This window comes from Dipodomys spectabilis, unplaced genomic scaffold (assembly GCF_019054845.1).
Source record: "Dipodomys spectabilis isolate Male_0828 unplaced genomic scaffold, ASM1905484v1 ptg000006l, whole genome shotgun sequence".
In the NCBI taxonomy this organism is placed as follows: Eukaryota; Metazoa; Chordata; class Mammalia; order Rodentia; family Heteromyidae; genus Dipodomys; species Dipodomys spectabilis.
The window spans coordinates 6671727-6686649 of NW_024870683.1; the positions used below are offsets into that span (position 1 = coordinate 6671727).

The 14923-nt window shown below is 39.5% G+C and overlaps 1 protein-coding gene across 1 annotated transcript in view; it reads left to right on the forward strand.

Moving 5' to 3' along the window:
• Positions 1–12158: 12158 nt before the first annotated feature.
• Dnai1 (dynein axonemal intermediate chain 1) overlaps positions 12159–14923 on the forward strand; it is a 41977-nt gene continuing 39212 nt past the window's right edge. The window contains 3 exon segments of the mRNA XM_042698543.1: positions 12159–12230; positions 12582–12632; positions 13231–13263. Coding sequence (XP_042554477.1) covers positions 12159–12230; positions 12582–12632; positions 13231–13263 — 156 coding nt within the window.

The window sequence follows — 14923 nt, forward strand, 5'->3', positions numbered from 1 at the left end:
CACAGGCCAAGTTGCAAGCAAACATATTGGATACATAAATTTCCCAGATGCAGGCTGATAAGAAAATAGTAAGATGGGACTTATGAGAGTGTTGGTTCAGTTGTTTAAAAGAAAAACTACAAATTTCTAGTTTAGCTGTAGAAGAAAATCAAGGGAGATAAAAAGATGATTTAAAATCAGAGGAAAAAACTTTATTAATGAAAAAAAAGGAAAGTGGGAGAATGAGAAAGTGTTTTTGTAGGGTATTGTAGATAGATACTATAAATAAGCAGCCTGTAATTGGAGAACTTGGAAAGCTATTCAATTTGAAATCAATATGGAGACCAACAACTTTCTCCCTATCTCTCATGGCCTATGTATTACTCATAGCAACTGTGCTCCATTCTGTATTCTCATTTCTCAGCCAGCTTCCTTTTCTTTTTTTTTTTTTTTGTCCAGTCATGGGGCTTGAACTCTGGGCCTGGGCGCTGTCCCTCAGCTCTTCAGCTCAAGGCTAGCACTCTACCACTTGAGCCACAGCACCACTTCCCGCTTTTTTCTTTTTGCTTATGTGGTGCTGAGGAATTGAACCCAGGGTCTCATGCATGCAAGGCAAGCACTCTACCACTGAACCACCTTCCCAGCCCCCCCAGCTTCCTTTTCTATGGTCTTAATATACTTAAGTACGTTTCCAGCTCATCATACATACCCTGATCCCTGTCTACCTCATAAGCATATCCATCCATATCTCCATCCAGCATACCATTTCTCTCTCTAGTCCTGGCTCCTTTTCTTAGAGAAGGATATTGATAGGCCTTAGTTCATCTGTTCATGTTAGCCTATATCAGTAAGAGATTCTAAGGCTTTCTAATCAACCAAGGCTGTGAGCCCCAGGGCAGTTTCCCTTAGAAGGAGGTACTCTCTTTCACTGGCTTCTCCAGTGCAAAATATAACTTTGTTTTACACTGAAGTAACTTCTATGTTATTTCTGGTAAAAAAAAAATTTCTCATGAATTGTGCAGGAAGGTGCCTCAGATTTCTTTTAGTCCAATGCTTTCATTCAGGGATGATATTTACATTACAAACAGTTCTATCCTTACAAAAACATTTACTGTAGGGTTTTAAATATAGCATGTTTATGCAATGAATTTTAAAGTATATACAGTATACTTTATATATAAAATTATATATATAATTCTTAAAGATGTTGATAAAGGAGTCTTCTATTCTGGCATGAAGAAGCAGTTAATACTGGACTTGCTTTTCCACTGAAAACAACTATAAATATAAAGCAATTGTTTTAGGCATTAAAAATAGACAATACAGGACAGTGATTTCTGAGGAGAGGGTAACACTTAATATGAGTCACACATTTAGCCTTGCTCCCTGCTGAGGGACATTTCTTAATCATAGCTCAGGGAGATAGATCCAGAGAAGTACATGGTAGTACCAGTGAGACAACCCAAATGTTGGAATAAGCAGAAAAAGACTTTAATGCAGGCTGTTGTAAGCATATTTATGGAATTAAAAGCTTGTTTTAATGTATAACTCCAATGAGAAATTTAAGCAAAAATGTAGAAATAATAGAAAATTGCAGTATCAGAAAAGAAAAGCATATTGGATGTCTTAACAGCTAAAAGTGAAGAAGGATCCATGGAAATCAACCGATCTGAAAAACAGAAGTAAGATTTTTTAAAAAGAGCCTTAGAGCTGGCTCACACCTGTAATCCTAGCTACTCAGGAGGCTGAGATCTGAGGGTCATGATTTGAAGTTAGCCTGGGCAGGAAAGTCCATAAGACTTATCATCAACAAACTATTCGTGTGGTAAAGAGCTAACCTTGAGTACAAGGAGGCCCAGGGACAGTGCCCAGGCCTGAGTTCAAGCCCCCAAGGCAAATGAAGCCTTAATAACCTGTGGTAATATACCAGATATGCATTTGGAATATTCTTTTAATTTTTGTTTTTGGTAGTACTGGAACTTGAACTCAGGTATTTTGCTTGCCAGGCAGGTACTCTGCCTCTTAAGCTATGCACACCTCCAGCTGCATTTGTAACATGTATGTAGATAGAATACTAGAAGAAAAGGAGAGGAGGGGCTGGGAAGGTGGCTCAGTGGTAGAGCGCTTGCCTTGCATGCATGAGGCCCTGGGTTCGATTCCTCAGCACCACATAAGCAAAAAGAAAAAAGCTGGAAGTGGCGCTGTGGCTCAAGTGGTAGAGCGTTAGCCTTGAGCTGAAGAGCTGAGGGACAGCGCCCAGGCCCAGAGTTCAGGCCCCATGACCAAACCCCCCCCCCCCAAAAAAAAAAAAAAAAAAAAGGAGAGGAAAAGTAAGGAAAAAAAATCATCAAAACTTTTCAAAACTTGGTGGAAAACCTGTAGAATATCAGAAGCTCAGTAAGCTCCATACAGAATAAATGCAACTTAAAACAGGTCTAGACTCCTCATAGTCAGACAAACTATAGAAAACCAAACATGAAAATAGAATCTTTGGAAACTGGGGTATAGTTCAAGTATTATAGTACTGAGCTTAATCCTCAGGACCACAAATGTAAACAAGTAAGTAAATAAATAAGTGAATAAATGAAATACTTTAAAATAGCCCAAAATGACGTATTATTTATAGGGAACAATGATATAAATTATGTCTGACTTTTCATAAACAATGGAATCTAGAAGGCAAAGTAATTACATATTTAAAGCACTGAAAGAAATTGCTGTGAACCCAGAATTCTGTATGTAACAAAAATACCCCTCAGAAAGGAGAGTGAACTAAGTGCATTTTTAAATAAACCAAAGTTAAGGAATTGGTCATCATCACACATCAGGACCAAGAGATATTAGTAATGATACATAGGTGGGTACTTTTTTTTCCTATTTATGTCAGTGATAGGGCTTGAACAGGGCTTGGGTGCTGTCCCTGAGCTTTTTCACTCAAGGCTAGCACTCTACCCATTGAGCCACAATTTCACTTCTGTTTTTTTGGTGGTTAATTAGAAATAAGAGTCTTAAGAACTTTCCTGCCTGGGCTAGTTTTGAACTATGACACTCAGATCTCAGTCTCCTGAATAGCTAGGGTTACAAGTGTGAGCCACTAGGCATATGACTGTTTAATGCAAAATGTTCAATGTTTAATGCAAAAAGTGATATTAGTGTTAGGTGAGGCTTATATGTAGAAATAAAATATGTGCCAACAATAGGGCAAAGGATGGAGTGGTGGTGGTAAATGAAGTTACAGTGTAAGGTGATTATATTGTAAACTGCGAAGTAGTATATTCTTTATAGACTGTGGTAAGTTTAAGATGCATGTTGTAAACTTCAGCACAAACACAGACACATACACACAAAATTTTTAGGCTTAGTGGCACACACACAAAAAGGTACAGCTGAAAATACAATAGTGAAAATAAAATAAAACTAAAAAATCAACACAAAGAATAAGGTAGTTGGATATGGTTAGATGGGGAAAAGTAGAAAACAAACAGCAACATTAGAAAGACAAAGCCATACTAATAACTTTACTCCAGAGGCAGAGTTTATCAGGCTAGGAAAAGAAACTCTGTAAAACCCAACTATATATTGCCTACAGTACAAATAGCTTAAATATAAAAAATGGAAGTATTGAACATAAAGGAATAGAAAAAAACATACATATACCATACAAATGGCAGGTATGAAATGGCTGTCATTATCAGATCAAATAGACTTCAAGACCAGTATTCTGAGAGATAAATAGGAACATGTTTTATAATGACAAAAGGTCAATTACAGAGAGACAGATAAAAATTGTAAAGAGTATGTACCTATTAATATAACTTTAAGATATATGAATTAAGCTGGGCACCAGTGGCTCATGCCTGTAATCCTAGCTACTCAGGAGGCTGAGAGCTGAGGATCATAGTTCAAAACCAGCCCAGTCAGGAAAGTCCGTGAGGCTCTTATCTCCAATAAATCACTAGAAAACCGAAAGTGGCACAATGGCTCAAGTGGTAGAATGCTAGCCTTGAGCTGAAGAGTTCAGGGATAGCACCCAGGCCCAGAGTTCAAGCCCCACGACTGACAAAAAAAAAAAATTCAAAGGAGGTATAGAACTATCCACAATGGTAAAGATTTTTTTAGCATTACACAGTAATGGAGACACAGAGAAAAATCCAAACAATACTGTCAACCAACTTTATGTAATTTATAGAACACTATACTTAGGAACTGTAGTTTCACCTTAAGAACATAGAAAAGATGAGCAAATTAAACCTAAAGTAGCAGAAGCAGAATTTATTGCATTGATTCCTCTTGCCTCATTGGTTATTCTTACAGATACAGTATGAGAAAATATGATAGAGGGGCTGGGAAGGTGGCTCAGTAGTGGAGCGCTTGCCTTGCATGCATGAGGCCCTGGATTCGATTCCTCAGCACCACATAAGAAAAAAGAAAAAAGCCGGAAGTGGCGCTGTGGCTCAAGTGGTAGAGTGCTAACCTTGAGCTGAAGAGCTGAGGGACAGCACCTAGGCCCAGAGTTCAGGCCCCACGACCAGACCCCCCCAAAAAATATGATAGATAAAATTAACAAAGCCAGACGATGGTTCTTTGAAAAGATAATAAAATTGATAAAACTTATCAATTGATAAAGCTTATCAATATAAAAAGTCAATAGTCAATATCAGGAATGAGAGACATCACTACAGATCCTACAGACATTAAAATTAGTAAGAGGGGAGTATTATCAATAACTCTATAAATGGATTAATTTCTTTAAAAACACAGTTTACCTCAATTGACATCAAAGGAAAAGGAAACTACTTCATACCTTCCGAAAAAATTGAATTCATAATTAAAATTCTGTCACAAACTTCTGATGTAAATGGTTTCACTAGTGAATTATATCAAATGCATAAGGAATGAATAACACTAAACTTTCTAGGCACGGTGGTATGAATCCGTAATCCCATAATTCCAGGCTTTGGAAGGAGTCCATATTGGCAATATAGCAAGAACTCATCTCCAAAACAAACAAACAAACAAAAAAAACCTTACAAGTCTTTCTGAAAATAGAAGGTAATGTCAGCATAAGCCTGATATTAAAATCAAAGCTATAACACAAAAAGGAAGCCACAATCTGATAGTCCCTATAACCTAAATGTAAAAAAATGGGCACTATTATTAAATCTGTATGAGCAATATATAAAGAGAATAACATAATACAGCAAGTGGGATTTACCTTAAGAAGATAAAGTTAGTTCAATGTTTAGACATTGAAGTATTTCTTCACATTAACAGAAAACAAAGGCATAATGTATAAAGTTTTTCAGTAAAACAGAAAAAGCATTGACAAAATTGAACATCCACAGCTGGATGCTAGAGGCCTGTGCCTGTAATTCTAGCTACTCAGAAAGCTGAGACTGAGGAACATGGTTCAAAGCCAGCCTGGACAGGAAAGTTTGTTGAGACTTGTATCTCCAATTAATCACCAAAAATCCAGAAGTGGAGCTGTGGCTCAAGTAGTAGAGTGTCAGCCTTGAGCAAAAAGCTCAGGCACAGTTTCCAGGCCCTGAGTTCAAGCTCCAGGACCTTCACACACACACACACACACACACACACACACACACTCCACCCACAAAACATTGCTAAAATGGGGCTGGGAAGGTGGCTTAGTGGTAGAGTGCTTGCCTTGCATACATGAGGCCCTGGGATCGATTCCTGAGCACCATATAAGCAGGAAAAGCTGGACGTGGTGCTGTGGCTCAAGTGGTAGAGTGCTAGCCTTGAGCTGAAGAGCTGAGGGACAGCGCCTAGGCCCAGAGTTCAGGGCCCATGACAGCTAAAGAATGGGACTATGTACTCAAAAAAGCTAACAAATTAGAAGTAAGTTGCTTTATAATCAGCAGGAATTCTTGTCATCCTTCTGCTGTGACACTCACATTTACAGACTACTTTTTTTTTTTTTTTGCCAGTCCTGGGGCTTGACTCAGCACCTGGGCACTGTCCCTGAGCTTCTTTTGCTCAAGGCTAGCACTCTACTACTTGAGCTTTCCACTTCAGCCTTTTCTGTTTATGTGGTACTGTGGAATTGAACCCATGGCTTCATGAGTGCTAGGCAAGCACTCTACCACTGAGCCACATTCCCAGCCCTACAGACTCCTTGACACAGGCTTTTTGGGACCTTGGCAACATTCTTCTCAACTAGTTATTCATGATGTGCCTTCAGAGAGTAGGTCAAGTGTCTTGCATGCTAGATTATGATGGACTAATAAAATAATGGCAACCATAAAATTTACATTGCCACTGCCACTTGAAGGCTTACTGTGGCTGAGTTCTGAATGAATGCTCTTTGTGCATTGTTTTCAAATATTATTACAATGATTCTATGAGTAGGGAACTTATATTTCTCCAATTTATAGACAAGAGAAAGATGTCACATTTAGTGTTTGAGAGTCAGGAATGCAACCAGGCTGCCTCTGAGCTCCGTGTTTTAAACACTGCACTGCCTTGCCTCCTGCAACTTAAAAGCTGGTAAGGGGGCCACAGATTTGCCTTCTCCCCTCTTTGACTTCACAGATGTTGTAGCTGGGCTCCTACCTCCTTGTCCTGCATTCTCAGCTCTGTATGAATGTTTCATTAATCAGAAAGAAAAGTTTATTTTGCTGTTGTGGGTTTTTTTGGCAGTATTGAATTCAAATACAGCGCCTCAAACTTTCTAAGCATGTGCTCTACCACTTGAGCCGTGCCTCTAGCCCTGTACTTTGTTGATGCTAAATTCTCAACTAGCATTTTAAATTATAAAAGTAATGTACATTCCCATTAAAAATATATGTATAAGTATATGGTGAATAATCTTAAACTTCCATTTTATATAATTCCCTAGGCAAACTGTCTGTACAAGACCATTTTCAGCAAAGTCTATATAAACTTCCAGAAACTTTCTGAATATATTTATATATATGCAAATATATACACATATATACATATTCTTTATTATTAACATCAACTAGTTGTACAAAGGAGCTTAACTTTGACATGCCCATTTATGCACATAATATATCTTGATCAGACTTAACCTCTCTGTCATTTTCCATCTCCCAACCCAAACCAGTTGCAATAGCTTCATTTTTTAATTTTCACACTGAATATACTCATATTCAAAAAGTATGCAAATGTGTCTCTATTCCTGTAACTTGCTATTTTTTGAATTATGTATTTATTTATTCTAGCCTGGTATCAAACCCTTGGGGAATTTTCCATAACACTAAACAAAGGTTTAACTTATTATTCTATTTTTCAATAATATACTGCTTTAATTTATTATTGACAAAAATTACATATGTGTGTCCTGTACAACATATTTTGAAAATTTTTGAAATATGTAGTACATTGTAGAGTAGCTAACTACTTAATATATTTATCTTTTTGTGACAAGGGCACTTAAAATATATTCATTTAGTGATTTTCAAGGATACAACACTTTGATATTGTTAACACCATGTTGTACAATAGTCATTCTTTTTTTTTTTGGTCAGTCATGGGGCTTGAACTCTGGGCTTGGGTACTGTCCCTCAGCTCTTCAGCTCAAAACAAGCTCTCTACCACTTGAGCCACAATGCTCAGCTCTTCAGCTCAAAACAAGCTCTCTACCACTTCAGCCACAATGCCACTTCCAGTTTTCTGGTGATGAATTGGGGATAAGGGTCTCAAAGACTTTCTTGTCCAGGCTGGCTTTGAACCATGATCCTCAGATCTCAGCCTACTAAGTAGATAAGATTACAGGCATGAGCCACCGGCATCTGGCAAACACTTAATTTTTTTTTTTGATTGGTCGTGGGGCTTGAACTCTGGGCTTGGGTGCTGTCCCTCAGCTCTTCAGCTCAGAGTGAGCACTCTACCACTTAAACCACAGTAGCATAATAGTCATTCTTTTTTTTTAAGACATGCATAGTATCCTAGTGAATTGCTCTAACTTATTTATTTAACTGGGCTTCTATTGCTAAATATTTAGATTTGTTTCCATTACAAATAACACTGCAAATAAAATTTGTTTCAAAGTACCCAATTTTTAGCAAGCAAGATGCATAAAGTATATTCTAAAACTCAAGAAAATATAGCTGCTATATTAATAGTAGATACATGCTAAACTTTGGTACATACTGCCACATTACTGTAGAAAAAGCTTGCAATAATTTATCACTCTTTCAAAACTTGGAGAATGATTTCCACTGCAAACACTTACTGGATGGCTTCTTTGTGTGCTTTAGACATTGTACTAGGTTCGGGGATTTTAAATGCATTCACTATAGCTAGAGGAAGATTTGTTGGTGAATTGAGGTTCCTTTGGGATTAAGAGCTTCTACTCTTTTAGAAAGGGACTGCAAGCTGGTGAGGTATTTCATTTCAATTGAGCTTAATGGAAACCTGTTAGTGAGTTTTAAAGTAAGGACCAAGACAACTGAAATGGTAAATGCAGTCTCCTGGGTCCCCCAAAAAAGGAAACAACATCTGTGGGTTTGCATGCTTCGAAGAGCCCCTTTCCAGGAACAATCACGTTTCAGCATTGACTTGGTTTGGATATGTGATCTGCTAAAGACTCTAGTCATCCATACAATGGGTGCTTCCTACTAGGCAAAGGGCCACACTTGTGGCTTAGGGCAAAGCAAGATTCATAATTGGGAACGTAATAATGCCAGCTATCATTTATTGGCCAGAAGACATAACCTTTATAAACATTGATTTAATCCTCAGAGCAAACCAATGATTGAGAGAGGGTTGCTATGATGCTCATTTTAAAGATAAGAGTACTGAATTTAGGGAAGATAACTCATCTAGGGTCATAGGATTAGCAATATCACAGTGCCTGGTTGATTTTAAAGCTCATACATGGATGCCATGACTCCATCTGATACATTATATACACATTTTAAAAATAGGGCTGGAAAGGTGGCTCAGTGGTAGAGCGCTTGCCTTGCATGCATGAGGCCCTGGGTTCGATTCCTCAGCACCACATAAGCAAAAAAGAAAAAAGCTAGAAGTGGCGCTGTGACTCAAGAGTGGTAGAGCACTAATCTTGAGCTGAATTGCTGGCAGCACCCAGGCCCAGAGTTCAGGCCCCATGACTAGCCCCCCCCCCAAAAAAATAAATAGAATAAAATAAAATAAATATATCTTCATGGGTCAGGTGTCAGTGGCTCATACCTGTAATCATGGCTACTCAAGAGGTTGAGATCTGAGGATCTAGGTTAAAGCCAGCCATGGCAGGAATGTCTGTGAAATTCTTATCTCCAATTAACTAGTAAAATCGCTGTTGTTCAAAGTGGTAGAGCACTAGCTGTAAGCAAAAAAGCTTAAGAATTTTTAAACCTTAAGTATCCCTAAAGCATTCTAAGTTCTAAGTTCTGGTAAATAATGCCCATCTCTTACACTGACTAGACTAGGAAGCTTGTTTTCAAATTACTCTTTTGTTGAATGTGAACAATTCATTTGATGTGAGCAATGCTCAGTGCCTTAGCATTTTACTTCATTTCATTTCATTTTAGAAGTGCTGGGTAGTACTAGAATTTGAACTCAGAGCCTGCACTTGATAGATAGACACTCTACCCCTTAATCTACATCCCCAGGCCTTTTTTGCTTTGCTTTAGTTTATGTGTCAGGTAGCATCTTATGGTTTTGCCCAGGGTCTGCTTCATACAGAAATCCTCCTATCTGCTGCCTCCTTGGTTGGTGGGATGATAGGTATATGGCACCACAGCAGGCTTATTGGTTAAAAAATGGGGGTCTTGCTATCTTTTTTCTGGATTGGCCTTGAACACTGATCTTCCCAGTCTCCATCTCTCGGGTAGCAAGATTACAGGTATGAACCACTGTGCCTGGCTGTTTATTGGATTTTTTTGAAACAAGGCCCTGCTATGTATGTAATGCTGGCCTTGAACTCACAATTGAATCATTACTGTTGAAAGATAATAGAAGACAAAGAGATTGATGGCTCCAAGCTTCCAATCCAGGTGACTAAAGGGCTGCTGGTACACTTACATGAGACAAGGAGTATTGGAGGAAGTGGCCGTTTGGGATGAAAAGAAACACAGATATTGAGTGCCCTGTGATGAATGTGATATGAAGTACTGCACTGAGCTTTATCATGAAGTAGAAGATGAAGCCATGGGTGGAGATAGGAATACCATAAGGGAGTGTAAAGAAAAAGAGCACTAGAGGGCAAATCATATATCCATAGAGGGGAGGGATCAAGGATATTGAGGAGCAATTGGAGAGATGCGTGATATTAAAAAGAAAATAGAGCCAAGTCAGATACTACGAGAGAACCTAGAAGTGACCACCAGTCAGCTAGGTGGCTACTCTTGACCTTTGTAAGAGTAGGTGAACTCTCATCCCAGTGCTCTGTGCTAGAGGCCCAAAGGTGAGTAAGACACAGTTCCTGCCCTTAGGGTGTTCACACTTAAATCTCTAACAAAGACAACAGAAAAACAGAGCAGTTCAGGCTGGAACTCTGCTATCTACCTCCTTGATGACCTGGGTTAAGATGTGTGAAACTTGGAGGGCTGGGTGGGCTTCTTTTTCCTATCTCAGTCTTTCATGGATATCTTCCATTGGCCAAATAGAACGGCCTGCCCAAGAGAAGGTAGCCTTCTTTTGTTGATAGCATAAAAATAATGAGCTTCCCTTACTGGAACTTCCAAGTCACTTCCCATATATGCTAGCTTCTTTTCATAGCACTATCCTCTTTTATAGACCCAAACTCAGGGACAACAGAGTGTGTATTTGAAGTTACATTTGGATCTTAATGTTATATATAACAGCCAGTACTTGTGATAGTGGTGGTGATTGAAGGTGGATGAAAGTCTGTTCAAGGTAAGGAAAGGAATAGTAAGAAGGTGGTAGAAGAAAGGTGGAAATTGATCAGGAGGAGTTAGCTAAAGGACTAGCAAAGGGAAAGTGCATAGGATTTTGTTAGGCAGAGGATTAGGATGGGAGGGTGATGGGGGAAAGGAAAACAACATTCCTGGCAGAAGGAATAGTAAAAAGCGAATTGGAAAGTAGTAAGGTCCGGGCCAGGCTCAGAATACTTGTGAATATCCTAGCACATGAGGGCAGTAGGGCAGGCTGGAATGGAGACTTGGGGCCAGATGATGGGGTTCTGAGGGAGTTTGGGCTTTCTTCTTCTGTGGTTTGATGGCTTCTGGAAAGGAACCTTCAAAAGCTTTTCAGGAATTCAGGCTTGTCTGTCTCAGGCTTCTCCTCCTGGAAGACCAAGGGCCCAAAGTGGCAGCCTGACATTCAATCTCTTTTGCCATGGTTGGGAAGTCAGGCTGTAGCTGATTTCATTGGCCTGTTTTGCATTTATTATAGTGTGGCTTTTATAGTGTGTTAATTGAAATATTTCCAACTGCCAAAAACAATTACACTCAAATTGCCTTGTCAGTTCTTTTATTGCCAGATAAATGTTTTACAGACATATTTACAGGGGGCAGTGGTAACTGGATCTTGTTTTCTACTTAAGGCTGGTGGTTTGGGCTGGGATCAGCTCTCTAGGGCTCTGCAGTGGGCCAAAAAGCTGTTGGATGTTGTGATGCTTCTATCTCGTTACCTTAGGAATCAAAGGCTGTTCAAAGGAAAGAATTTTCTGGCTCATATGGCTTAGCCTCAGAAAAGGGTTCCCACCACCAGGAACCTTGGCAACCTGGCAGAAATCTGAATCCTTTCAACCCAAGCTGAGACGTGCTTTTCTGTTCTGGAATCCCCATCCAAGTGTTTCCCAAAGACCCTTGTGTGAGCTGTGAGAGCTCATCTTGTCTCACTCACTTACTGTGGGCTTGAGGTAGTCCAGAGACTTGCCCAAGATCACACAGGTACTCTGTGACAGTGCTGGAAGCAGAGGTCTTTTTCTGATGTGTCATGTTACCTCTGCCTTACATTCCTCTGTTGTCTTAACTCAGTGCATGCTCTAGACTGACTTCTTTCAAACCTTCCCCTCCCTCACATCTCTGTCCTCTGCAGATCCCCTCATGCTTGATGACCTGAAACACGCTATCTGTATGATATAGATATATTGTTGGAATTGTATTGTAGAATGGTTTACTATGCCTGTGATTGTTCTTCCCTTGCCTCTGCAAATGCTATTTTCTCCTTCTGAAAAACATCTCTACTTAGACAGTGCATCTTGTCCTGTGATACCCAGTTAAGAAATGGCCACCTCTGGAAACTTTCCTGAGCACTCCAGACTGAGTGGGTACCCCTATGCATCCTTGCAGCAACTTGTGACAGAGTTAGCTTTCCAAGGAACATGCTAAGTGACTGAAAGCGACAAACACAGATTACACTCACCAGACTTCTGTGAACCTTGAATAAACGAGGGAAGAGGCTCTCTCTCTCCCCCTCTCTCTCTTTCTCAGCTGTCTCTGTCCCACTGCTTAGACTAGTGCCTAACAAATAAAGAAATACACCACCAAAGTTTATCAACTTGAATTGCACATTGTTTGGGTTAGCCAGCATTTTGTCACTATAACAAAATAACTGAGGCATGTTTCTTTTAGCTCACAGTTCTGGAGGTTCAAGGGCATGGCTACTGCCTCAGCTAACTTTGTTAAGGCCTTCATGGTAGATGGTAGAGATTGTGTGGGAAGAGGATCCCATCATAAACCAAGAAGCTGAGAGAGGAGGTCACAGGCTTGCTCCTTATACAAACACCAACAAAAAGCAGGGTTAGAGGATTGGCTCAAGTGGTAGAGTACCAACAAAGGAAGCAATAAGCCCTGAATTCAAGCCTTGTACTGAAAGAGAGGGGGAATGGGAAGAGAGGGAGGGAGGGAGGGAGAGAGGGAAGAAGAGAGGAAGGGAGAGAAGTAGGAAGGAAGGAAGGAAGGGAAAGAAAGAAGAGGAGGAAGGAAGGCAGGAAGGCAGGAAGGCAGAAAGGCAAGAAGGCAGGCAGGCAGGCAGGCAGGGAGGCAGGCAGGCAGGCAAGAAGGAAGGAAGGAAGGAAGGAAGGGAGGAAAGTCTAGTGCCAAGTGTACCCAGTTATTCCTTGTAAGTTAGTCTCACTGACGCTAAAACAGGATTGCCTCAGACAGGCCCCATGGCAGGACCAAGGAACACGTGTTCCCACTGAGAGTGTTAGAGAACTGTTTTTGAGACTTGAGAAAGTTTAACAACCTTTATCTGCAAGGTTTTGGATAGAAAACTCTCTGTGATACTATTTATGATATTCCCACATCAATTGGCTTGTGACTTTGCCTTCTGTTTCTCTCCTTTTTCCTCCAGAGCGTCAATGTGAGCAGAGGAGCCAGGAAGAGAGTAAGTGCTGACCGACTCCACCAGTTTCTCCCAAGGTGCTCATGGCACCTTTTATGTTGGAAATATATCTATATATTTTTGGAAAATTCAAACAAGATAAAACATTAAAATTACCCTTAAAGGGCCGGGAAGGTGGCTCAGTGGTAGAGTGCTTGCCTTGCATGCATGAGGCCCTGGGTTCGATTCCTCAGCACCACATACGCAGAAAAAGCCAGAAGTGGTGCTGTGGTTCAAGTGATAGAGTGCTAGCCTTGAGCTGAAGAGCTGAGGGACGGTGTCCAGGCCCAGAATTCAAGCCCCATGACCAAAAAACAAAATTACCCTTAAACCTACCACCCTGGAATAACCTTCTAGTTAACATATGATATTGTATCATCCTAGATATTTTTATGAATATATGAAAATTACATATGTTATTTTTTACACAGAATCACACTATGTATGTATTACTGTATAACCTGTTGTTTCAAATAAACCATTTAGAGTATTTTCCATTGCTAATAAACATACTTCTATAGCACTGTTGGATTTACTACATAATGTTTTGATATATATTCCTTAAGGCCCTATCATAATTTTTCAAGCATACCTATTGCTGGACATTTAGACCTCTTTTTAGACATATCTTTTTAGTATATAAATTCACACACCTAAATCTTTGGGCATGTTCCTAAAATCTTTAATATAAATTTGCACATATAGAAATTTGAATCAAAGAATAGAAATAGAAAGAATAGAAACAGCCATTAGGCAAGCTTTGGTAAATTTTTCCAAACTGCTGTATAGAAAGGTCATGTTCCTTTATGGGTGCCTGCTTTCACAGTTTCACCAATACTGGATGCCAGTTTGATTTGGTTTTTGTTTTATAACTTTCCAGATTTTTTTGGGGTGGGGGAAACATTGCTTTATTTTATATATCTTTGATTGTTGGTGAGGGTGAACTTAAAGTCTATCTATCTATGTATCTATGTATCTATGTATCTATGTATCTATGTATCTATGTATCTATGTATCTATGTATCTATGTATCTATCTATCTATCTATCTATCTATCTATCTATTTATCTATCTATCTATCTATCGTGATGTAGGCCCTTAAGGCCTAGTAGATAGATAGATATTTATCTATCTGTAGATCATCTATCTATCTATCCGGCCTAGGCCCTACATCACGATAGATTAGATAGATAGATAGATAGATAGATAGATAGATAGATAGATAGATAGATAGATAGAGATAGATAGATAGATAGATAGATAGATAGATAGATAGATAGATAGATAGATAGATAGATAGATAGAATGGCCTGGTAGTTACCTGTCTGTCAGAAAAGGCAAAACTTCTAGACCTTGAGTTTTGGCTTAAAGTAATCAAGTACGATGCTGGAGGGGATGTGGACAGAAGGGAACCCTACTGCATTGTTGGTGGGAGTGTAAACTTGTTCAACCACTTTGGAAAGTAGTATGGAAGGTCGTCAAAAGACTCCACATAGAGCTCCCCTATGACCCAGCAATCCCACTTTTGGGCATTTACCCAAATGATCACAGACCAGACCATACTAAAGCTCCCAGCACAACTATGTTTATTGCAGCATTATTTACCATAGCTAAGATATGGAACCAACCCAGATGCCCTGCAGTAGATGAATGGATCAAGAAA